The 25,878-nt window shown below is 43.0% G+C and overlaps 2 protein-coding genes across 3 annotated transcripts in view; one reads left to right on the top strand and one right to left on the bottom strand.

The window, feature by feature from the left end:
• LOC144496809 (uncharacterized) overlaps nt 1–17,283 on the bottom strand; it is a 77,470-nt gene extending 60,187 nt beyond the window's left edge. The window contains exons 1-2 of the mRNA XM_078217369.1: nt 16,990–17,283; nt 14,445–15,826 (exon numbers count right to left, since the gene is read on the bottom strand). Of these exons, the coding sequence (XP_078073495.1) occupies nt 14,445–15,538 (1,094 nt within the window). The 5' untranslated portion in view covers nt 15,539–15,826; nt 16,990–17,283. The remainder of the gene's footprint in view (nt 1–14,444; nt 15,827–16,989) is intronic.
• On the top strand, nt 6,064–9,603 carry LOC144496808 (uncharacterized). Of its 2 annotated transcripts, none has more exons than XM_078217367.1 (2): nt 6,064–6,247; nt 6,889–9,603. In XM_078217367.1, the coding sequence occupies exon 2, from the start codon at nt 7,237–7,239 to the stop codon at nt 7,825–7,827; it is 591 nt and encodes a 196-aa protein (XP_078073493.1). In that variant the 5' UTR covers nt 6,064–6,247; nt 6,889–7,236; the 3' UTR covers nt 7,828–9,603. The 2 variants fall into 2 exon arrangements, with proteins under 2 accessions (XP_078073493.1, XP_078073494.1); XM_078217368.1 differs by having other exon boundaries at nt 6,088–6,236; nt 6,889–9,597.
• Nucleotides 17,284–25,878: the final 8,595 nt, after the last annotated feature.

Below are 25,878 nucleotides of genomic sequence, written 5' to 3'. Positions count from 1 at the left end.
TTTTCTGACTCTTTCCATTCCAAATTTCTGCAGATGCTAATTCTACTTTGAGCCGAGATCCTTTCTCACTGACGCCCTTTCGTCATCATTTTCTCTAGGTAGATTGCTTGACAGAGCATGAGATAAAGAAATTACTGCAATTTGTAACACAGGCAATGAAAACATTCTGGGGGAATTTAATCTTCATATTGTACAGGACAAAATATTTGGAAAGGGTAGCTTAGAAAATGACTTCTTTTTGTGATACTTTCATAGAGGAATGTGCTGTGGAAGGACCTGGGGTAAAGCTGTCTCAGAACTGTGCAGTGATCAAATTTGAGAAGATGTGGTCGACCAAAGTATAGAGACAAGGCAAGGGCGATAAGTAAACAGACTGTGAAAGAAAGCAACAGAAAGTAGAAATCTTGGATTAAATCTGCAGATAAGACTAGGTGCTACAAAAATAATAAAAGGCCAGAAGTCTGTATCTGAATGCATGTAGCATTTGATACAAAACAGATGACTGATAGCGCAAACAGAATTAATTCAGCATGATCTGATAACAACTACAATGACATGGCAACATGATGATTGACATAGATTGGGACATTTAGTTAGCTCAAGGGTTTGAGGGATGGCTCTGTTAATTATTGATGCTATTCGAAAAAGAATTAAGTAACCATAGTCCCAGATGATCATGGGTTGCTCTCATAGAATCAGAGAATCCCTACAGTGCAGAAGGAGGTCATTTGGACCATTGAGCCTCCACTGACAACAATCTCACCCTGGGCTTATCCCAGTAACCCCAGGTATTTACCCTGCCAATCCTCTGAAACTAGGGGACAATTTAACATGGCCAATCTACCTAACCCGAACATCTTTGGAGTGTGGGAGGAAACCGGAGCGCCCACGAAACCCACACAGACACGGGGAGAACATACAAACTCCAGACGGACAGTAGCCCAAGGCTAGAATTCAACCCAGGTCCGTGGTGCGGTGAGGCAGCCATACTAATGACTGTGCTACTGTTCCGCTTCTCTCCCTTTGAGGGGGAGAGTTAGCTGTTGGTGATTCAACCTGAGGATTGCCACACCACAGGCAAAGGGCAAGGTTGAGAATAGCCATGCATTGAACCTGCACTGTTGGTGTTGCTCCACATCACAAACCAGTTGTCCCTCCAAGGGAGCTAACCGATCCCATGCTATTAAAGCATTAGAGAGAAATGGCCTAAGTTCAGGCCATTTGTAATGGCAGTTTGGGTTGAGATGAGAAATGATAAAGGTAAAAGTGACCTATGGGAGTGATGCACAGGACTCCTACTTGTGCTACGTGGCAGGGCAGAGTATAAAAGAAGCAGTAATTGGAGCTTGTCGGAAAGGTACTGCAATAATCATGAGGATTGGAAAAACATCAGACGGGCAAAGGTAGCATACAACCTTTTTGGAATAAATTCTTAGAATATCACATTCTGGAGCCAACCGAAAGGCAGGCTATACCAGACCTGATATTGTGCAATCATAGATGATTAATTGATAGTCTCATGGTGAAGGCACCCCTAGGTCATAGCCATCATAATATGACTGAATTTTAGTTTGAGGGAGAGTAAAGCACCAAGATTAGCATTTTAAACGTAAACAAAGGCAACTATGAGGACATAGAAGTGGGGATAGTCAACGTGAACTGGCAAATACGCTTAAGTGATAGATCAACAGTTATTCAGTGGCAGATGTTTAAAGGAATATTTCAGAATACACAGAATTGGCAGAACAATGAGAATGAAAAATTCCAAGGGACGGGACCATCATCTGTGGTTAACAAAAGAAGTTAAATACATTGTTAAGCATCAAGAAAAAGCACATATTTGCACAAATCAAGTAGCAGGTCAGATGATTGAAAGGAATAGAAAAATATGAAAGAATGACAAAAAGATTGATACTGAGGGAAAAACCAGAATATGAGAAAAAGTTAGCCTGTAATATAAATGGAAAGTAAAATTTTCAATACACCATTAAAAATGAAGAGAGTTAACAAAGTGTTCATTAGTCCTATAGAAAGTGCACTGCGGAATTGGTAATGGAAAGTAGGGCTATGATGGATGAAATAAACAGGTATTTTGTATCTGTCTTCCCTGTGGAGGGCACAAGTAACATCCCAGAAGCAGCTGCAAATCAGGAAATGAAAGGGAAGTTGGAAATCAGCAAAATTGCACTCAGCAAGACAACAAAGGTAGATTATGAAAGAAAACCAGGACATAATATAAAGAAGGATAGCTAAAGCGTCTATAAGTATATAAGAGAGAAGAAAGTAGCTAAAGTGAATATTGCAAATTTGGAGGATCATTCTGGGAAGCTAGTAGTGGGGAAATTGGAAATGGCTGAGAAATAAAATCAGAATTTTGCCTGCGTTACATGGTGCAGGGCACAAGTACCATCTCAATAGTAACAGGTAAGGTAAAGGCAATGGAAGGGAAATAAGTTAGAAAAATCATCATCAATAGGGAAAAAAGCACTGAGCAACCTATTGGGATTGAAGGAAGACAAGTTCCCCGGGCCTGATGGCTTACATCCTAGGGCTGTAAAAGAAGTGGCACTGGAGATAGTGGATCCATTGGATATAATATTCCAAAATTCCCTGGATATGGGAAAGGTTCCAGTTGTTTGGAAAAATGCTAATGTTATACCCTTATTCAAGAAGGACGAGAAGCAGAAAATAGGAAGCTATAGACCAGTTAGTTTAAAATCTGTCATTGGAGAATTGTTAGAATCAGTAAGGATAGGCAACAACACCTCCTCCACGGTCATCCTCAACGTCCAGTGCCCCACTAGGCTGTGTTCTCAGCCCCCTACCATACTCCTTATACGTCTATGACTGTGCAGCCAAATTTCCCACCAATTCGATTTTCAAGTTTGCTGACGACTCCACCAGAGTAGGTCGGATCTCAAACAATGACGAGACAGGGTACAGGAATGAGATAGAGAATCTGGTGAATGGTGCAGCAACAATAATCTCTCTCTCAATGTCAACAAAACGAAGGAGATAGTCATCGACTTCAGGAAGCGTAAAGGAGAACATGCCCCTGTCTACATCAATGGGGACGAAGTAGAAAGGGTCGAGAGCTTCAAGTTTTTAGGTGTCCAGATCACCAACAACCTGTTCCGGTTCCCCCCCATGCTGACACTATAGTTAAGAAAGCCCACCAATGCCTACTTTCTCAGACGACTAAGGAAATTTGGCATGTCAGCTACGACTCTCACCAACGTTTACAGATGCACCATAAAAAGCATTCTTTCTGGTTGTATCACAATTTGGTATGGCTCCTGCTCTGCCCAAGACCACAAGGAACTACAAAAGGTCATGAATGTAGCCCAATCCATCATGTAAACCAGGCTCCCATCCATTGACTCTGTCTACACTTCCCGCTGCCTCGGCAAAGCAGCCAGCATAATTAAGGACCCCACGGACCCCCGGATATTCTCTCTTCCACCTTCTTCCTTCAGGAAAAAGATACAAATGTCTGAGGTCACGTACCAACTGACTCAAGGACAGTTTCTTTCCTGCTGCTGTCAGACTTTTGAATGGACTTACCTTGCATTAAGTTGATCTTTCTCTACACCCTAGCTATGACTGTAACAGTACATTCTGCCCTCTGTCATTTCCTTCTCTATGAATAGTGTGCTCTGTCTGTATAGCGCACAAGAAACAATACTTTTCTCTGTATATTAATACATGTGACAATAATAAATCAAATCAGAATCCATTATTATGGATGTAATAACAGGACATTTGGAAAGTCAAAACATAATCCATCAGGATCAGCATGGTTCTGTGAAGATCAAATCATGTTCGACTAATTTGCTTGAGTTCTTCGAAGATGTAACAAGCAAAGTGGATAATGGGCGTCCTGCAGATCCAATATAACTGAACTTCCAGAAGGCTTTTGAAAAGGTGCCACACAGAAGGTTAATATACAATGTATGCTCACATGGGGTTTGGGAAAAATTATCAGCTTGGCTAGGCGACTGTGTAACTGACAGAAGTAAGAAGTCTCACAACACCAGGTTAAAGTCCAAAAGGTTTATTTGGTAGCAGTGAGTGAGTCCATGGTGAGCCTTCACGACACACGACAGCGCAGAGTCGCTGAGCAGAAACTGATAGCCAAGTTCCGCACACACGAGGACGGCCTAAACCGGGATGTTGGATTTTTGTCACATTATCAGTAACCCCCACAGCTTGCCTCCTGGGCTTGCAGAATCTCACTAGCTGTACTGTCTGGAGACAATACACATCTCTTTAACCTGTGTTTAATGTTCCCTCCACCCACATTGTTTGTACCTTTAAGACCTGGCTGGCTGTAGGATTCGCATTCAAATCAGTGTTCTGCAACTTGATTTTGTGTCTGTTTGCACTGTTTGAGAGCACATTTCCACTCCATCTGACGAAGGGGAAGTGCTCCGAAAGCTTATGGTATTTGCTACCAAATAAACCTGTTGGACTTTAACCTGGTGTTGTGAGACTTCTTACTGTGTTCACCCCAGTCCAACGCCGGCATCTCCACATCATAACTGACAGAAGCCAGAGACAGTAAGAAGTCTCACAACACCAGGTTAAAGTCCAACAGGTTTATTTGGTAGCAAATTACCCCAGTCCAACACCGGCATCTCCACATCAGAAGGCAGAGAGTCAGGATAAATGGGTCTTTTCTGATTGGCAAGATATAATTAGTGGTGTGTCATAGGGTTCAGTCCTTGGGTCCCATCTATTTACAATCTATATTAATGACTTGTAAACATGGATAGACAGTTCTATAGGCAAATTTTCAGTGACACTAAAATAGGAAGGGTAGTAAGTTGCAATGAGGAAATAAAAAATTTACAAGTGGATATAGATATGTTAGGTGAGTGGGCCAAAATGTGGTAGATGGAGTTTAACGTGGATAAGTATGGGGTTATCCCTTTTGGTTGGAAAAATAGAAAGGCAACTTATTTAAATGGAGAGAGACTTCAGATTGCTTCAATGCAGAGGGAACTGGGTGTCCTTGTAGATGAGTTGCAAAAAACTAGCATGCAGCTACAGCAAGTGATAAGGAAGGCAAATAGAATTTAGACATTTATTGCTCAAGGAATACAGTATAAACATGGGGAGGTGTTGCTGCAACTGTACAAGGCATAGTGAGACAGTACGTGGAATATTGTGCAATTTTGCCCCCTTACTTTTGGAAGAATGTAGTCAGGCCAATAACCATCAGAATCAAGCTAACTGGTATAATATTTTCAATATAATATTAACACTTTCAAACAGTGCTTGCCAAATGGGTTATTGTAATACAGTGTGTATGGGAAGAGATTCAGTTGTTTATTTCACCGACTGAAACACACGTGAACTCATATGTGACTGCAGAGGTTGGATTTTCCTCTTAGCAAGAAGTTTGATTCTGCACAATTTCCCACCCCTTATTTCTTAGAGATAATGGAGGGTCCATGCATTTGAGATTATGTGTAATTTCTTTCCTAAATTAATTCATTTGATATGCAGTCCCAGTCTTTATAGAAATGTTCAAAATCTGGATGGGGGTTGGACAGAGTAGATAGGGAGAAACTGCTCTCCCTTGTAAAAGCATCAAAAGCGAAATGGCATGGTTTTAATGTGATTTGCAAAGGAAGTTAATGTGATGTGAGAAAAAAAATACAATGACTGGTTCGGGTCTGGAATACATTGCCTGGAAGTTTGGTGGAGGCAGGTTCAATCATGGCATTCAAGTGGGTATTAGATGATTATTTGAATATAAACAACGTGCAGGGGTACTGGGAAAGGGAAGGAGAATAGCACTGAGTCATGCTCCTCGTTTGCAGAGTGAATGCAGACAGGATGGGCCAAATGGCTTCGTTCTGCGTCGTGACAATTCTGTAATTCAATCAACACCCCATCAGAGCGAGAAAATAAAATCACTCCAACTTAATTCGGAATTTGAAACAATTTGAAGTATTTTGTTTTGATTTTAATTCGGAATTTCCAAGGTGGTGATTTTACCAGTACACCGCAAGGGGCAGAATGGCCTTTATCCACATCAATGTGAAATGAGCAGGCGCAGTGCCGAGCAGCAATTAGAGCATGCGCAGTGTGAGTGGCGACGACGGGGAGTCTGCTTGTCCGTTCCGACCGCAGCTGGGAACGGCCGGTCGGCAGGATCGGAGGGAGCGATGCAACCGGCGAAATGATGGGGAGACTCCGGAAACGTTTTGTGATGGCCGTAAATCCAGGTTAATGTCCTGTAGGTCCAGAATTTACACCTTTCTGCCTTTGCCCCAGTAATCGGCCCTGAATAGCGGCCACCATCTTTGTAGAGGACAACAATGATCGTTGAACGCCATCTTGGTGAAGGAACATTGAGTGGGCACAGTTTTAAGGCCTTTCCAAAGGCGTCAGACGCCGAGGAGAGAAGCTGATTGGTACATTACGATCACGTGTTCGGCGGGGTTGGGCTGAACTTCAGGACGCATGCGCGACTGTCCTGGGCCAGAAGGAGGGAATGTGGTTAATTCCATTCCTGGACTGACAGTGATGGTTTTGGAAAATCTTGTTACAAGAAGGGAGGATTGAAACACAGCAGAAAATGATTCACTCATTTATTTAATAAAAGCAAATTACTGCGGATGCATTCATTTCCCTTCTTCCACAAGAGTTGGAAAACTGAACCCAGCCTGAGGAGAGGAAGGAAGACCAGTAGGACTGGAGGGAAGAAATGTGCAGTGGTTTTAGATTTCAGCACAGGGAGGTGGGATAGTGTGTGGGATGGGGATTTACAGCTTTACATGACCAACAGAGGAAACATTGTTCCAGGGAACTAGAATTGCCTGTTATCAATATCTACCCTTTACTAAAGTGATGTATTTTGTAAACTCTTTTTTCCAGCATATTCGAAGGAGAGAATTTGCTGATCGGAATCTTGAACTAAGTATCATATCAAGATCTGACAGAGTCAATCAATTCATCAGGACACAAATACCATTGATATTTGAACATGGAGATATGTCCATTCTGAGTTTGGAAAATAATTTCAAACATCAATCTGCCTGGAAAACCACCTAGACACACACACGAATGAGAGTGTGCCATAGCACTGACTATAGAATGAGCTAGTAAGCCAATCTGTAAAGCCACAACACCATTCACACTGGGGAGAAAACATACATGTGTTCTGTGAGTGGCCAAGACTTTAACTGATCATCTAAACCAGAGAGACACAGGAACACCCACACCATGGAGAAGCCATGGAAATGTGGGGACTGTGGGAAGGCATTCAATTACCCATGTGAACTGGAAACTCATCAACGCATTCATACTGGGGAGAAGCCATTCACCTGCTCCTTGTGTGCAAAAGGATTCAGCCAGTCCTCTCACCTCATTGAACACCAACGCGTTCACTCTGATAAGAGACCTTTTAAATGCTCCAATTGTGGAAAGAGCTTTAAAAGAATACATGATGTGATGAGGCACCAACGCATTCACACTGGGGAGAAACCATTCATCTGCTCTGTGTGTGAAAAGGCATTCACTAATTCATCCACCCTCATTGATCACCAACGTGTTCACTCTGAGAAGAGACCTTTTAAATGTTCTAACTGCGAGAAGAGTTTTAAATCCAAAAGGGAACTGCTGACGCACCAACATACTCACACTGGAGAGAAGCCATTCACCTGTTCAGTGTGTGGGAGGGGATTTGCTCGATCATCTAATCTTTTGATACACCAGGGAGTTCACACTGGAGAGAAGCCGTTTAACTGCTCTGTCTGTGGGATGAGATTTACATTTCAATCCAACCTGCAGAGGCACCACCGAGTTCATAAGTGACTGTGTTTTGGATTTGGCTGTTATCGCTGCTGATGATCACATTCGGGACTGGACCATGTTTATTCTGGTAGATAAGGTTTGTTTTAGCTGATGTGAATGACCCCAATAGCGTGGCTAGAGTTTGATATTCTGTATCAATTGAAAAATAAAAATAATCAGTTTCCCCTGATTATTTTTTGTCTAGGACAGGTTAGTTGATGATTTATGAAGTGTATGGAATTCACATTTGAATTATGTTTCTGGATCAGAGTCTACATTAAAACACGAACTGGAATTAGATAGAGTAGGAGTGATGTCTGCAAAAAAAAACCTGGGGATTTAAAGCCTAAAGGTATAATGTGTATAGAAAAGATAGTGAATGAAAAGAGGATGTGATTTGTACTTATAACAATATAACATTGTTATATCATCCATTAAGTAGAACAGTGTTGATCGGAATAAAAGATAATAAAGGGAAAATCATACGAATATGTGTAGTCTACAGACTGAGGTAAGGAAGAAACATGCAGGTAAATTGTGGAAGTAAAAAAAGTGGATAATACCCATGGAGGATTTCAATTCCCCTGATATTAGTTGGGAAGAGGCAGGTAATGGGGAAAAGGGAATTGTGTTTCTACAATATTTACAACACTGTGTTCTAACCCAACATGTAAAAATCCCAACAAGGGAAGATTCACTATTGGATCAAGTTGTTGTTGTTCATCCATCGTCGTCGATGAGAACCTCGACACCATTAGTCATTATGAGGCTGGATGCGGTGTGTCCGAAGATGACTGATCAGGCCAATTCGGGCACGGAATGTCCTGGCACATATTGGGCAAACTTGTGTAGGCGCTGTCGTTGTTGCGCTGGTGGCTCTGGACTTGTGCAGCTCGCGCTTAAGTTGTCCTTCAGCATTGCACCTTGCTTCATAAGCTTGACATTGGATCAAGTAATGCGGAATGAAACAGAATTGGTAACAGAAGTAAAATTCAGGGAAAATTCAGGCATAACTGACCATAACATAATGTGTTTTAAATTAATAATGGAGAGGGTCAAAGGTAATAGATTGCAGAAAGGCAGATAGTGAGAGGCTCAGAATAGAAGTTTGGAAAATGAAATGGATAATGACCACTGGAAAAGAGTGATGTAAATTGGAAATCATTTAAAACCATGTTCAACAAATTCAAGGAAAAATATATTCTGCTAAATGAATAAGGACAAACAAAACACTAATGATGAAATTGAATTATCAAAGAACATGAAAAAGTAAAGTATTCTATCAGCACATCAATAAAAAAATGGTAAGTCAGGCTAGTCACAGACTAATAGAGGGGCGGGGAAGAAACGGACAGGAATAGCCAAATGGCAGAAAGAAGAATTACTTTGGTTTCATATTTAGCAGGGAGATAGATCAGGTTGATATGAAGACGAGAGTAGGAATGACATTAACACATTAAATATGAAATAAGTTAATCGATTTGGAAAGAATAAATATTTTTGTGGTCTGATGCAAGGTTATATGTATGATGAGATGGAAGAACAGGGTGAGTCTATATTCGGATGGAACGTGAAAGCTCAGAAGTAAATAGTGAAAGGTTTTTGGTAAGGTAGATACAGAGACAGTTTCAAGTTGTGCGGAGATAAATACAAGAAGCCCTCAGTATAAGACACTCAACAAGTCAAATGAAAGTCACAGATCAAAAAGGAATTCAACATTCTGGTGGATGAGGTGTACTTTGGAGTTCCGAAAGGCGTTTGATAAGGTATCGCATTAAAGGTTGTTATGCAAAATGCACATGATGTGTGTGTGTGTGTTGGGGGGGGGGGGGGGGGGGGGGAGCTGGAGGTAACTTTTTCGCATGGTTAAATGATGGTTTCTGTAACAAGAAGCAGAGAGTCTAGATAAATGGGTCCTTTTCAGACTGAAAGTTGCAACGAGTGAAATGCCACCGGGATCAATACAAGATCCACAACTATTTACAATCTATACAAATTACTTGGATATAGTGGGTAAATTTGCCGAAAACACCAAGGTAGGTAGGAAGTTGTCAAGGGGAGTGGGTCTGTAATGGAATATAGACAGGTTAACTCAATGGGCAAAATATTGACAGCTGGAGTAAGTATGAACTTGTTCAGGAAGAATAGGAAAACAGTATACTTCTAATGGAGAAAGATTTCAGAATTCACTTGCACAGAATGATCTAGCTGCCCTGGTATATGAATCACCAAGTGTTAGTATGGAGGTGCAGCAAGTGAATAGGAAAACATGAAATTTGTCTTTTATTTCAAGAGGAATAAAATATGAAAGGAGGGAAGTTTTAATCCAGCTGTGGCCTCAGACCACATCTGGATCACTGTGTGCAGTTTGGGCTCCCTACTTAAAAAAAAAAATATAATTTCTTCAACAGCAATTCAGAGAATGTTCACAACTCATTCCTGGAATTAAGTGCTTGTATTACCTATGATGGAAGGTTGGACAGGTTAGACCAAAACCCTTGGAGTTTAGACCCCAGTAACTTCATTGCAGTGTTAATGTAAGCCCACTTGTTAAACTAATAAACTTCAAACATATCAAGTCACCACAGGATTTTATGTGAGGGATACCTCTATGATGTTTCTTTTGGTGGATGCTGGTTAGGACAGAGATGAGAAGAAACTTTTATCTCCCAGAGTATCTTTGTTTATGTAGAATTATCCTCTTCAGAAAGCAGTGGAGCTTGGGTCTTTGAATTTATTTAAAGCAATCTGAGACTGATTTTTCTTAGGCAAGGGAGTGGAGGGTTAAGGAAGCAGGCAGGAAAGTGGAACTGATACAACAACGAGATCAGCCATGATATTGAATGGTGGAGCAGATTCAAATGGCCAAAGGGATTACTGCTGCTCCTATCTTATTAACAACAATTTGCATTTATACAGTGTCTTTAATGTAATTTAACTTCACAAGGTGCTTCACAGGAGCATTCATAAAATAAAAACAGACACTAAACCACAGAGATATTAGACAAGACCACCAAAGGCTTGGCCAGTGAGGTCGAGTTAAAGCTGTCTTCACGGAGGAAAATCAGGTAGAGAAGCAGAGAGGTGAAGGAGGGAATTCAAAGCTTAGGGACTAGCCAGCTGAAGTTATTTAAGGAGAAATTAATATTGGGGTGTTGGCATATAGCTAGTATTGGATGAGCACAGATAACTCAGAAGGTTGAAAGAGATTATAGAGGTAGAGTGTGACAAGACCATGAAGGGATTTGAAAACAAGAGTGAGAATTTTAAAAGTAAGATATTGTTTGACCAGGGGATAATATGGGTCAACAAGTACAGGGATGATGAGGAACAGGGGCTGATTCAAATTAAGGTACAGGTTACAGAATCTTGGGTTACTAAGTTTACTGTGGGTGGAATTTGGGAGACCAGCCAGGAATGCATTGGAATAGTCAAAATCTGGAGATAAAACAGAGATAAAGAATGTTTCAGCAGCGAATAAGCTGAAGCAGTTGGGACGTCAAGCACTGTTACTAGTTTGGAAATAAATTGTCTGGTGGAGGGGGCAGGAAGTAGACGTACAGAATGAAGTTGTCAGTGTTGTACATCCCCTACTTTGAAGCTGATTTTGGCTAGGTTCTCTTTTACACTCACTGGTGCCCGCTCTCTGTATTCTACACAAACTACAATTCCGTCCACCCTGAATACTCACTGGTTCATAGAATGAAACAGCATACATGGAAGCCATTCAGCCCAACATGCCTGCACTGAACTTTGGAAGATCAATTCAATCAGTCCCACAATCCTTCAGACACTTTCAGAATGATGTATATCTGCTGTCGTAAGAGGTAGGCGTAAAAGGTGTTTCAGTTAGATATTTCTTACACACACCCCTCTGAAAGGATTGATTGACCAGTGTACTATGCAGGTTCAATGGTTCATTTTTTAGGTAGATTGCACTTGGTGGAGTTCAATTCAATAATTCGACACATACCACGTGTCCTCAATCATTATTCATAAAGGGCCACCTTATCTGGTGTGATAAGGTCAATGAATTGTAGTGACAAAGACACTTCTATCCTGCAATCTCACAACTAATTGGCTGGTATTTTGTACTATGAAGCAGCCCCGCATACCTATAAGACGGAAAAGGCCATATCTGGTTAACCTGTTAAAGTCACACCACTTTAACTGTAAGAAGTCTCACAACACCCAGGTTAAAGTCCCAACAGGTTTATTTGGAATCACAAGCTTTCGGAGCACTGCTCCTTCATCAGGTCAATCACAAGCTTTCGGAGCACTGCTCCTTCATCAGGTGACTCACCTGATGAAGGAGCAGCTCTCCAAAAGCTCATGATTCCAAATAAACCTGTTGGACTTTAACCTGGTGTTGAGAGACTTCAGATTGTGCCCACCCCAGTCCAATGCCGGCACCTGAACCTCATCACTTTAATTGTAGTGGGGGGTCATGTGGATGGCTCCCACTTTTTTGAACAAGAACAGTATCAGATTAGCGTTGCTTCATGGGATTCACATGACGGTTGAAGAATCTTTATTAAATGTCCACTGTAATATTCAGCCCAGAAAGTTAATTGCTGCAATCACAGCCCTTCAAACCATTATGAATACAATTGTCATCCATTCCGAGAGCTCCTTTAGTTGTAATTCCCTTATAGAAAACACAGTGGAATGGAAACCACTCTAAACTCCGAATAATTTGGAGTAAGTTTCCATGAGAAATTGCATCACAAGGACAGCTCTAATTTGACTTTTGTCTTATCTCTCAACCTCAGAAAAGTTGTTTTTGTGTATGTATCAAATTATGAACATATTTCCACTTCAAGTCCTCACTACAGTACATAATTACTTTTGGTGGTCAATGATGCATGACGATATTCAACACATCAACCTGCATTTCATCCGTCCCCAAATTAATCCAGCCCCCACCAAATGAAAGCTCCTAATGGGCCCATTCTATCTGAATGTTTATGGGAAATACTGCAAATTGAATGTACAAGCCCACTAACCGTACTAAAGAAAGGGAACTGATACATCCTGGTAGTAATGGATATCTTTATCCAGTGGCCTAAAGGCTTCTCAGCACATAACTACAGTTAAAATCTTCTTGGAAGATCTTTATCCTTTTCAGAAATCCATATTTAGTGGTTCACAATAGTTCAGGACACTTGATTAGCATCCCAGGGCGGTTCAGTGGTTAGCACCACTGCCTCACCACATCAGGGACCCGGGTTCGATTTCTGTCTTGGGTCACATGTTCTCACCATGTCTGCGTGGGTTTCCTCCAGGTGTTCCAGGTTTCCTCCAAGAGTGCGAAAGACATGCTGGTTTGGTACATCGGACATGGTAAATTCTGCCTCAGTGCTGCCAAAGAGGCACCAGAGTGTGGCGACTAGGGGATTTTCACAGAAATTTCATTGCAGTATTAATGTAAGCTTACTTGTGACACTAATAAATAAAACTTTTTAAAAATAAGCTATATTCACTCCCTCCACCACTGCTGCAGAAAAGGAGCAGTATGTACCAGTATGATGCACTGCAGGATCTTAACAATACTCCTTAAACAACGCCTTCCAAACCCATGACCACTACAGTCCAGAAGGGCCATGGCAGCAGACACATGAGAACCACACCACCTGGAATTTCCCCCCAAAGCCATTCACCATGCTGACTCAGAAATATATCATTCTTTCAAACTTTCTGGGTCAAAATCCTGGAACTCCTTCCCTAACAGCACTAAAGGTGTACTTACCATACAAGGTCTGCAGCAATTCAAGAAGGCAGTTCACCACCACCTTGTCAAGGGCAATTAGGGATGGGCAATAAATGCAGGCCTAGCCAGTATTGTCCACATCCTCTTACTGAATTTTTAAAAATCACAGTAGGTGTAATGCAGCAGCTTGTCATCTTGTCAGTATTGGACATTTCCACATCCCCTACCACCTAAGTCTAGAGGGATGGCCAAACACTTGAATCACTCGAATGAAATGACATTCTGCTTCATGTCTCCAAGCCTGAATTGGCTCCAACTCTCCACGTTCCCCTCTATCCCACAGCCTTTTACTTTTCTGACTAGTCTGCTGTGGGATATGTACATGCTCTACAAATGAAGAGTCAGATAAGTGGGTGAAGAATAAATGCTGTGTCTGATTTTATTCAGCAGGGACAAGATGTGGATGGTCAATATGCTCCTGGATTGTGTCCACCAAGCTGAAACTCCGTTTACTCTTTACGATTCTCTCTCAGATTGTTCTGAGTTCCAGCCAGGTGATATCAAAGGTGGGAAAGAAAAAATTTACAAGAATGTGTTTGAAACATATGTTTTTTATTTCACATTTATCCAGAATATTAAACTTCAGCCGAGATAGAGGGGTTCTTAACATCAACAGAAACAAAGCCCAGCTGTCGGAATCGACATGGTTCAGTTCTGGATGGGATTAGCACCAGCAGCAGGAATAGCAGAATCCAATTCCTGCTGACGCATGTGACATTTCTGGTGTGTCTGTAGGTGGGATGACTGAGTAAATCCCTTTCCGCACACAGAGCAGGTGAATGGCCTCTCCCCGGTGTGAACCCGCTGGTGTCTCAGCAGGTGCGATGTACAGGTAAATCCCCTCCCACACATGGAGCAGGTGAATGGCCTCTCCCCAGTGTGAGTGCGTTGGTGTGTCAGCAGCTGGGATGAATGAGCGAATCCCTTTCCGCACACGGAGCAGTTGAATGGTCTCTCCCCAGTGTGACCTCCCCGGTGCGTCAGCAGATCCCTTTTAGTTTTAAATCTCTTCTCACAGTCAGAACATTTGAAAGGTCTCTTGTCATTGTGAACAAGCTGGTGTGTCAGTAGGTGGGATGACTGGACAAATCTCTTCCCACACACAGGACAGATGAATGGTCTCTCCCCAGTGTGAACTCGTTGGTGTGTTAGCAAGATAGATGACTGAGTGAATCCCTTCCCACATTCAGGGCAGGTGAATGGCCTCTCTCCGTTGTGAACTCGCTGGTGTATCAGCAGGTGGGATGACCGACAGAATCCTTTCCCACACACAGAGCAGGTGAATGGTCTCTTTCCAGTGTGATTATGCTGGTGTGTCAGCAGTTCATTTCTGCTTTTGAAGCTCTCCTCACAGTCAGAACATTTAAAAGGTCTCTTATTGGTGTGAATACGTTGGTGTGCAGTGAGGTGAGATGAACAAATGAATCCCTTCCCACACATGGAGCAGGTGAACGGTCTCTCGCCAGTGTGACGACGCTGGTGTACAGTGAGTTGAGATGATCGTGTGAACCCTGTCCCACAGTGAGAGCACCTGAATGGTCTCTTGCCTGTATGAACACGTTGATGGCACATCAGTTCCTCGGAACTTTTATAGCACTTCCCACAGTCTGAACATTTGAAAGGTCTCTCGTCAGTGTGAACTCGCTGGTGCTTCAACAGGTTGGATGAATTAGTGAATCCCTTCCTACACTTTGAGCAGGTGAACGGCCTCGCTCCAGTGTGCGTGTGCTGGTGTCTCAGCAAATCCTGCTTGCTTTTAAATGTCTTCCCACAGCCAGAACATTTAAAAGGTCTCTTGTCAGTGTGAACATGCTGGTGTCTCAGCAGATGGGATGATTGAGTGAATCCCTTCGCACAGATTGAGCAGCTGAATGGCCTCTCCCCAGTGTGAACTCGCTGGTGTCTCAGCAGATGGGATGAATCTGTGAATTCCTTTTCACACACAGAGCAGGTGAACAACATTTCCACACTGTGAATCAAACTTTAAAGTCCCAGCTCAATCAGATAATTCAATTCTTTCCCACAGTCCCCAAATTTACATGGATTACTCGCCGGTGTGACTGCAGATGTGCATTGGCAGGCCCGATGTTCAGTTTATGCCCCACCACACATATAGTAAGTGAACAGTACCTCCTCTCTCTGCATGATGCTTTGTTTCTGTGTCCAATAACACCAAATTGACTGATTGTCAGGTTTTGATATGATGATGGATTTGAGTTCACGTTCTGGAAACTCTCTCCCTCTGATATCCTGTGAAATTAATTTTAAAAAGTGAATGTGAGAGAGAACACACTGAAAGAAAAGTTGTGAAAGTGAGCTGAATAGATTTGTCGGACCAGCTCTCAGAAAACACAAGCCTGAAAGCTTGATTATCGGAAAAGCTCAAGTGGTCCAATTGATCTGGACTCAATGGGAAGAGAGAGAATTAGATATAGCTATCAGTGCAGGAGATGAACTTTATAATTCGTAATTAAATGAGAATTTTGACAGAATTTCCAAAAATCACAAACACTGGAAAGATAAGGGAAGCATGTGCATGGGAAATCATCATCTCCAAATTCATCTGCATGATAAAGAGATAGCCTGTTTTAGTAACGTTCCTAGAATCTAGATTTCTTCAGTTCCACAATGGATGTTGTTGGGCCCCACAGGTCTCGATTATTGACGGTCACCACTACAGTTCAAAATTAAGCAAGAACAACATTTTAAAAAACTACACAAAAGGGGCACAAAAGGGACTTCTATATTCAATGCCCTACTTTGATACAAGTAGATACTTAATTGGCCTGCCCATGTTTCTCAACTCAGTTCAGTGAGCAACATTTTGAATTGATTTATTATGAGAGGTCACACATCAGGTGATCTCTCGTCTTGTCCACCCCAGTCCAACACCGGCATCTCCACAGCATGATTTATTATTGTCACATGTATTGGGATACAGTGACTGGTCAGCACTGCAGCCTTACAGTGCCAGGGACCTGGGTTCAATTCCTGGCTTGGGTGACTGTCTGTGCGAAGTCTGCATGTCTCCCCACGTCTGCATGGGTTTCCACCAGGTGCTCCAGTTTCCTCCTGCAGTCCAAAAGGCATGCTGGTTAGGTGCACTGGCTATGCTAAATTCTCCCTCAGTGTACCCAAATAGGCACCCGAGTGTGGTGACCAAGGGATTTTCACAGCAGCTTCATTACAGTGTTAATATAAGCCTATTTGCGACACTAATAAATAAACTTTAACTTTAAAAGCACTGTTTCTTGCGAGCTATACAGACACAACATACTGTTCATAGAGTACATAGGGGAGAAGGAAAGGGTAGGGTGCAATAAAATTAAGGTAAATTACTGAGGATGCTGGAAGTATGAAAATAAAAGAGGTAAAGTTGGAAATATTGGTATAGCATTTGTGGAAACACTCACGAAAATTAGTAAAGAATAATGGCGGTCATATTTCCCACAATGCTCAGCGACTCAGCAACCTGGCTCATTTCCGCTTGCGCTCCAACTGCGCATGCTCCCCAAGGCCATTGCAGGAGGCTCCTTTGTTCTGAATTGAACTCGGTGAAAACGGGAGAAGAACCCGGGCAGCGTCAGAACGGATGGGGCTGACGCTGCACCATCGCTTTAATAGTATGCAACCCACAGGACCTCGCCGCTGGTTCGCCGAACGGCAGCAATTCGGACCCCGACAACCCCACTTCAAAATGCACTCACTCCTGCTCACCTTTGTGTTGACAGTCCGCGCATGCTCATTAGTCACGTGGCCTCTCAGGAGGCGGAGCTTTGCTACCGCATGCGTATTTCGACTCTGCTGCTGAAGGTAGACCGTATTCACTCATACGGAGCATTCTGGGTATTCACAGGGTCATTGATGCAAGGAAGTTCATGCCTCTTAATCAATACTTTTAAAACTTAAAAAATAGTGTTATGAAATAGTTATTACCCACTTTCACCCTCTATTCTCCGTATAGAAAATAAATATATTGAGTAAATAGGATGTTGTTGGGCCCCACAGGGGCCAAAGTGATTTTAGCACTTTATTAATTTAAGTGTATTTTTCGAATTGTATTTGCAAACTCATATCGCCGGTCTCGTTTTATTTTTTCCCTCAATATGCCTCCACATTTCAACTGATAGCAAATGTCGGTGCGTACTGATTGTTGGCCTTGGGAACTGACAGGAAGATGCTCAGAGGCCTTGGGAGCAGCGGTTTCTGTAAACGCAACGCATGAATAGTGGAACCTGATTTGACTGAAGAGTCTGTGTGAATTTCTGATAACTAAAATCATATTTTGAAAGATATTCATGATCTCCTTTGTCAACAAGCTTTTATCAGAATTTTGTCCTCCTGAGGTTTTAGACATTTTGGTGACACATGGACCAGATGTTGAAAGGGCACTCATTCATTTCCTGGCTGACATTATAGAGATGATGTGGAGATGCTGGCGTTGGACTGGGGTAAGCACAGTAAGAAGTCTCACAACACCAGGTTAAAGTCCAACAGGTTTATTTGGTAGCACAAGCCACAAGCTTTCGGAGCGCTGCCCCTTCATCAGGTGAGTGGGAGTTCTGTTCACAAACAGGACTAAGATGAAGGGCCAAAAGTGTGACTATGATAGATGTCTGGTTGATAATTCAGCTGTGAACGTGGTAGAATAGAGAAGATTTCAAGGAAGATTGAAAAAAATGCAAGTTAAGGAACAATTAGATAAGATTAAAAGAGACTGTCAGGTGGCATAAAAGGCAATCGAAAAATCTTTAATAAGCATACAAAGTACTTAAGTGATTTAAGGAGGAGTGTGTCCGATTAATAGATCAAAAAGGGGATGGAGGCAGGCAACATGGCTGAGAGAGTAAATTAACACTCTATACCTGCCTTTACCAAGAAAAAAAGTCCTGGCGAAAGGAAGAATGCTCAAAAACTTGAACAGTTTGAATTTGATATGGACGAGTTATTTAGCAGGCTGTATGTATGACCAGATGAGATGCATTCATGGAAAAAGAAGTGAGACTGGAAATTATGCAGGCACTGGCCCTTATTTTGTAATCTTCCTTAGACTGAGCGGTGAAGCCAGAGGACTGGAGAATTATCTTTACACCCTATTTAAAAAAACACGTTGTAAAGGTAATTCCAACAACTGCAGCTCAGTCAGTTTGACCTCTGAGGTAAGGAAGCTTTTAGAAACAATAACTTAAGATAAAAGTAATTGTCACATGGGCAAATGCTGGTTAATGAAGTTAAGTTGTCACAGATTTATTGCGAAAAATCGTATTTAACTAAATTATTGAATTTGTTTTATATGGTAACAGAGGCAATTATGGTAATACTGTCTTGGTAGTGGACATGGACATCGAAGATAAATTTAATAAAGAGCAGCAAGACCTCATGGAATAAAGGGGACAGTCGCAACACAGGTATAAAACTGACTGAGTGGCAACAGACAAGTAGCGATTAATGGTTGTCTTTCTATAAGAGGACGATTGATCATGGAGTTCATGGAGTTTGATATAAGGACCATGCTTTCCATGCTATATTAATGACCTAGACCCTGGGGCACATGGCACAATTTCAAAATTTGCAGAAGTTGAACGAAACTTGAAAGTACAAACTGTGAGGCGGATAGTGTAGGACATACACAGGTTATTGGAATGCTCAGACAACTAGTAGATTAGATTTAATGCAGAGAAGCGTGAAGTGGCTCATTTTGGTTGAAAGAATGCGAATGTGATTATACAGTAAGCCCAAGGAGTATGCTATGCCTGAGTCCATCCAGTAATGACCAGTCATGTAATATATCGTATTGCTTTAATGGAGCTAACCCCTATACAACTTTAATAGTACATTTGGATTTGTGGAGATAGAGCTTGGCTTCCTGTTGAATGGAAGGGATCTTGTTGCCTTGGAGACAACTTGGAGAAACTTCCATACATATATCATACTCCTAAACTCCCTCATCTGCCAAGACATTAGCGAGCTATTACAGAGGGAGAATGGTTTTCCGGCATAATGTGGAGTGGTTAGAACCATGCAAGAGATTATAATTGTGTGCACCATTTGGAACAAGTTGCCAAATGACACAGCAACTGCCCTTGCGAAGACCAGTGGTGAGATGGTTGCCATGTGTACAGTGGCACTTCAACTTAAAATGGCAAAAGATTATGTCTTGGCAGCAAGGGGAGGGGCATGTACATTAATTGGTCGGAATGTTGCATTTACACATCAGACAGTTCAGAAAACATAACTAATCTGGTTGTACACATCAACAAGGAGGTGGGAAAACTCAAAGACTCTGAAAAATTTACCTTAGGTGGTTGGCACTCAGGCTGGATAAGCTCTTTGGGAGCATCGATCCTGCAAGGGATTATATTATTTTTTATTATGATCCTAGTGTTCGTAGTAATTGTAATTGTATGTGAAATGATAGAAACCCTACAGTACAGAAAGAGGCCATTTGGCCCATCGAGTCTGCATCGACCACAATCCCACCCAGGCCCTACCCCCTTATCCCTACATATTTTACCCACTAATCCCTCTAACCTACGCATCTCATGACACTAAGGGCAATTTTTAGCATGGCCAATCAACCTAACCCGCACATCTTTGGACTGTGGGAGGAAACCGGAGCACCCGGAGGAAACCCACGCAGACACGAGGAGAATGTGCAAACTCCACACAGACAGTGACCCAAGCCGGGAATCGAACCCAGGTCCCTGGAGCTGTGAAGCAGCAGTGCTAACCACTGTGCTATCGTGCCACCCCATGTGGATGTGCACGACTTTCTATGTCCATGGAAAATACAGCATCAGTGATGGCAGTCAGGGTAAGTAAGAGGGGACCCCAGAAACCAACTCGCCCTTTAAGGACCAAGATTAATTACTAAGCTGTATCTATTTAATGGCCTTAGTTGGTCTTTAGCCAATGGCCAAGAGGGGGGACTGAGGTAGGGGGGGTAAATTAGGTTAATAGAAAACACATAATCATGGTTTAAGAACACTAACACAATAATGACTTAAGAGTGAATTACCTTAGACTATAGAAAGCACTGACAAGACCTGTCACTTAAAGACAGATCTAGCAGAATAACAAGCATTTCTCATTTAAAACATGTATTTTGAATTTATAAAATGGATGCAGTTTGCTTTTAGAATACATTTTGTGAAACTTCAGCCAACAGCAAGATACAGCAGGGCTTGATGGGATGAGGTAGTAGACAGCTTGCATTCCATAGGACAATGGGGGTTTTGCTGAATGCAGCCACTTTATCAGCAGTTGTCGGTTACAAAATGGCTACCAATGCCAGTTTGATGAATAGAACTATACAACTCAAAACTGATAACATAGGTGCAAGGCAGAGAAAAGGATTTTCTCAGGGTCGGATGAGTGTCACGTTGGTTTGAGTCTGAGGGAATCATTCTTGCATTTCCCTAAATGACAGGTTATAGTTACTGGTTACGCAACTGGATTGCGCTAATGATTGCAGGCGCTGAACCTCAGAAACTAAAAGAAAGATCAAGGAATCGGTAAGGATGACAGGTACAGAGAAGATATTTAAAGGGATTAACACTGCTGCCTCGCAGCACCAAGGGCCCATGCCTGGGTAAGCTGCTCTTTCTGAGAGTCAGTGCAGTCTCAATGGGCCGGATGGTCTCTTTCTGCACTGTACCAATTCTATGGTTCTATGGATTAGAGCTGTAAGATTCTGTCTTGCTGCTCCAAAGCAAAACAACAAAGCATTAGCATTTTGATGGAGCCTCTCAGCGCTCAGGAGGACCAGAGGATTTCATGAAGTACGAATAAAGTGTACATTATTTAGGAAAACACATCAGCCAATTTGAGCATGGCATCGTCCCACAAACAACTGCGAAATCAATGTCCAGAGTGTTTAGTTTTAGATATCGCTCAAGAGAGAAATGTTAGCTGGGACGCCTGGAGAATTTCTCTGCTCTTGTGGGAATAGTGCTATAGAAACATTTACATGGTGGCACGGTGGGACTGTGGTCAGCACTTCTGCCTCACAGTGCCAGAGACACGGGTTTGACTCCCTCCTTGGGTCACTGACTATTCGAAGCCTGCACATTCTCGCCTTGTCTGCGTGGGTTTCCTCCAGGTGCCCCTGTTTCCTTCCACAGTCTGAAAGATGATGTGGACTTGCCGGCGTTGGTTTGGGTTGGGCACAGCAAGAAGTCTCACAACACCAGGTTAAAGTCTCACAGGTTTATTTGGAATCACAAGCAGGATAAATACGAGAGGTTTTTGGGATAGAGCTTTCAGGAGCTCTAGTGATTCATCTGATGAAGGAGCAGCGCTCCAAAGGCTCGTGGTTCCAAATAAACCTGCTTGACTTTAAACTAATGTTGTGAAACTTCTTAAAGTCCGAAAGATGCGCTGGTTAGGTGCATTGGCCATTCTAAATTCTCCCTCAGTGTATGCGAACAGGCGCAGGAGTGTGGTAACTAAGGGATTTTCACAGTAACTTCATTGCAGTGTCAACGGAAGCCTACTTGTGACACTAATAAATACATTTTCAACTTTAATCCATCTGAGAGTGAGAACTGAGTGCCGGTTGAACCTCTTATCCGTAAAACGGCAGCTCACGTTTTGTGTCTCCCCCTAAATCCTGCTGTGGAGTGTCTACCTTGATTGTGTTTTGAAATTTCAGGAGTGGGATTGGATTTCCAGACTCATTGTGTGCCAAAAAACCTGGGCTGTGGATATGAAACAGTAAGAAGTCTCACAACACCAGGTTAAAGTCCAACAGGTTTATTTGGTAGCAAATACCATAAGCTTTCGGAGCACTGCTCCTTCGTCAGATGGAGTGGAAATGTGCTCTCAAACAGTGCACAGACACAGAAATCAAGTTACAGAATACTAATTAGAATGCGAATCTCTACAGCCAGCCAGGTCTTAAAGGTACAGACAATGTGGGTTGAGGGAGCATTCAACACAGGTTAAAGAGATGTGTATGTGTATTGTCTCCAGACAGAACAGCTAGTGAGATTCTGCAAGACCAGGGGGCAAGCTGTGGGGGTTACTGATAATGTGACATAAATCCAACATCCCGGTTTAGGCCGTCCTCATGTGTGCGGAACTTGGCTATCAGTTTCTGCTCAGCGACTCTGCGCTGTCATGTGTTGTGAAGGCCGCCTTGGAGAACGCTTACCTGAAGATCCAAGGCTGAATGCCCGTGACTGCTGAAGTGCTCCCCCACAGGAAGAGAACAGTCTTGCCTGGTGATTGTCAAGCGGTGTTCATTCATCCGTTGTCGTAGCGTCTGCATGGTTTCCCCAATGTACCATGCCTCAGGACATCCTTTCCTGCAGCGTATCAGGTAGACAACGTTGGCCGAGTTGCAAGAGTAGGTACCGTGTACTTGGTAGATGGTGTTCTCACGTGAGATGATAGCATCCGTGTCGATGATCCGGCATCGTCTTGCAGAGGTTGCTGTGGCAGGGTTGTGTGGTGTCGTGGTCACGGTTCTCCTGAAGGCTGGGTCGTTTGCTGCGGACAATGGTCTGTTTGAGGTTGCGTGGTTGTTTGAAGGCAAGAAGTGGGGGTGTGGGGATGGCCTTGGCGAGATGTTCATCTTCATCAATGACATGTTGAAGGCTCCGGAGGAGATGCCGTAGGTTCTCCGCTCCGGGGAAGTACTGGACGACGAAGGGTACTCTGTCCACTGTGTCCCGTGTTTGTCTTCTGAGGAGGTCAGTGCGGTTTTTTGCTGTGGCGCGCCGGAACTGTCGATCGATGAGTCGAGCGCTATATCCTGTTCTTATGGGGGCATCTTTCAGCGTCAGGGGGTGTCTGTTGCGATCCTCCTCATCCGAGCAGATCCTGTGTATATGGAGGGCTTGTCCATAGGGGATGGCTTCTTTTACGTGTTTAGGGTGGAAGCTGGAGAAGTGGAGCATCATGAGGTTATCCGTGGGCTTGCGGTACAGTGAGGTGCTGAGGTGACCGTCCTTAATGGAGATGCGTGTGTCCAAGAATGCAACCGATTCCGGAAAGTAGTCCATGGCGAGTCTGATGGTGGGATGGAACTTGTTGATGTCATCATATAGTTGTTTCAGTGATTGTTCACCATAACTCCAAAGGAAGAAAATGTCATCGATGTATCTAGTGTATAGCATCGGTTGAAGGTCCTGTACGGTGAAGAAGTCTTGTTCGAACCTGTGCATGAAGATGTTGGCATATTGAGGTGTGAATTTTGTCCCCATGGCTGTTCCGTGTGTCTGGATGAAGAACTGGTTGTTGAAGGTGAAGATATTGTGGTCCAGGATGAAGCGAATGAGTTGTTAAATTGCATCTGGAAACTGGCAGTTGACGGCATTGAGTACTGAGGCCGTTGCAGCAATGCCATCATCGTGGGGGATGCTGGTGTGAGTGCCGAGACATCCATTGTGATGAGGAGTGCTCCTGGTTCAACTGCTCCATGTGTCACACACTGGATATGAATCAGGGATTTTCCTTCTAGGTCTGCCCCTCCATAACCCAAGCTTTTGTACGCAGTGGATTGTACCCGAGGACAGGGGCTGATGGAAAATCCATCAACTGATGGTGAAAGAGCTCAGAATCTCATCTCTGCTGTAATCAGTACTCTCTTGTCAGTGGTGAGAATATGGAACTTGCTGCCACTTGAAGTGATTGAGGTCGAGAACATTGATAGATCGACAGGGACCTTTGAATTCCAAAATGCCTTGATACTATACAGATGCATTTGGAAATTGTTTGGTATCTGTTTTAATGGGTTTATTTTCGAAATGGAAAACAAAAACGAGACACTTGAACTCTATCTATTTAACAGCTATAGATTCACGATTCAGACAGTGCTACTCTCCCACAACCTGATAAAGGGAAAATACTTCAAAGGGTGTTGGAGGGGTTGATGCTTGAACAGACCAATAGAAAAGGCAAACCACTCTTACCAGGATTGATCATGCGTCTCTTCACCTACAGCAACATTATGGCAATCCATCAGGAAGAAAATACAAACTGTGACATTTTGAGATGTTTACTCGATTGACTTGAGGGCTGCAAAGCCATTTTATCGCGCATAGTGAGCTAAGTGTGGAGAGCCAAAAGTCAATTTCATATAAATAACGTGTCCTATTTCAGAAACATTGGCCGGAATTTTACCGACACGCCCGCCCCAAGGGCGGGTGAGGCGAGGAAAACGGCATTCTCGTTGGTCTCCGGCTGGATCGTCGGAACCTTGAGTGGACATGCCGGTAAAATTCCGTCCATTGTAATACTGTCTTGCAAAATGTTTCACTTGTTTCGCAATAGGAAACATCCAGGCGTATTTTTATTATTTGTGTCTGAGTGCTAAGAACCTCTGTGTTCCGCAGCGGAAGGAAAACCTCATGTTACACAGCCCACAGAAGTTCTTAACGGGAGGAAACCTGGGAAATTTCTGTCATTGTCAAAAATCTCCCAGTTGAACGGAATTCTACATGATTTGAAAAATACTCCCACCCAACAGCAGCATTGTCATTCTGGGGTGAAAGCACGTTCTCGCTATAAAGCTCTGAGAAAAGATCAATTTTCCTTCCCAGAACGTTGTAGATATTGGGACAGTTGGCGTTTTCCCATGCAGATATGTGAATATGTGTGTGGGTGTGGAGGTGCTGGGGCGGGGTGGGGGATAAAATTACTTGAGGTACAGATCAGTCATGATCTAACTGGAAGGCGGGAATAGTTCAAACAGCTGAATGACCCACTCCTATTCCAGCCTTTCTACCATTAGGTCAGTCTTTTGGGTGAAATATTAAACCGAAGCTGCTCTCAAGTGGGTGTTCCTGATGCCAAGGTAAAGAGGAGCAGGGGAGTTGTCCCAGTGTCCTGGACAGCATTCCTCCTGCGGCCTTGGGTGACTGTGTGGAGTTTTCACATTCTCCCCATGACTGCCTGGGTTTCCTCCGGGCAGTCTGGTTTCCTTCCTCACTCCAAAGATGTGCAGGTTATGTGGATTGGCCATGCTAAATTGCCCATTAGTGTCTGAAGATGTGTAGGTTAGGGGGATTCGCGAGGTAAATACGTGGGTTTACGGGGATAGGGCCTGAATAAGATGCTCTTTCGGATAGTCGGTGCAAATCAGATGGGCCAAATGGCCTCATTCTGCACTGTAGGGTTTCTATGAACCAAGGGTGTCAGGCCAATTTACCCAAGAATTGACATAAGGCAAAAGATGGGATCGCTTTGAATTGGTATTATACTTCAGAAGGGAACGTGCAATTGGGAGATTGAAAATGCGATTAAGACTGATAGTGTTGGTTTACTTTTTAAATGTTGCAGCCATGGTGTTGAAAATG

Source organism: Mustelus asterias, chromosome 8 (assembly GCF_964213995.1).
Source record: "Mustelus asterias chromosome 8, sMusAst1.hap1.1, whole genome shotgun sequence".
Lineage (NCBI taxonomy): Eukaryota > Metazoa > Chordata > Chondrichthyes > Carcharhiniformes > Triakidae > Mustelus > Mustelus asterias.
This window is presented reverse-complemented; position numbering and strand designations above follow the sequence as displayed.

Bases quoted from the DNA above. Each gene is read 5' to 3' on its own strand.
- LOC144496808 (XM_078217367.1), top strand. From the start codon at position 7,237: ATGGAGAAGCCATGGAAATGTGGGGACTGTGGGAAGGCATTCAATTAC.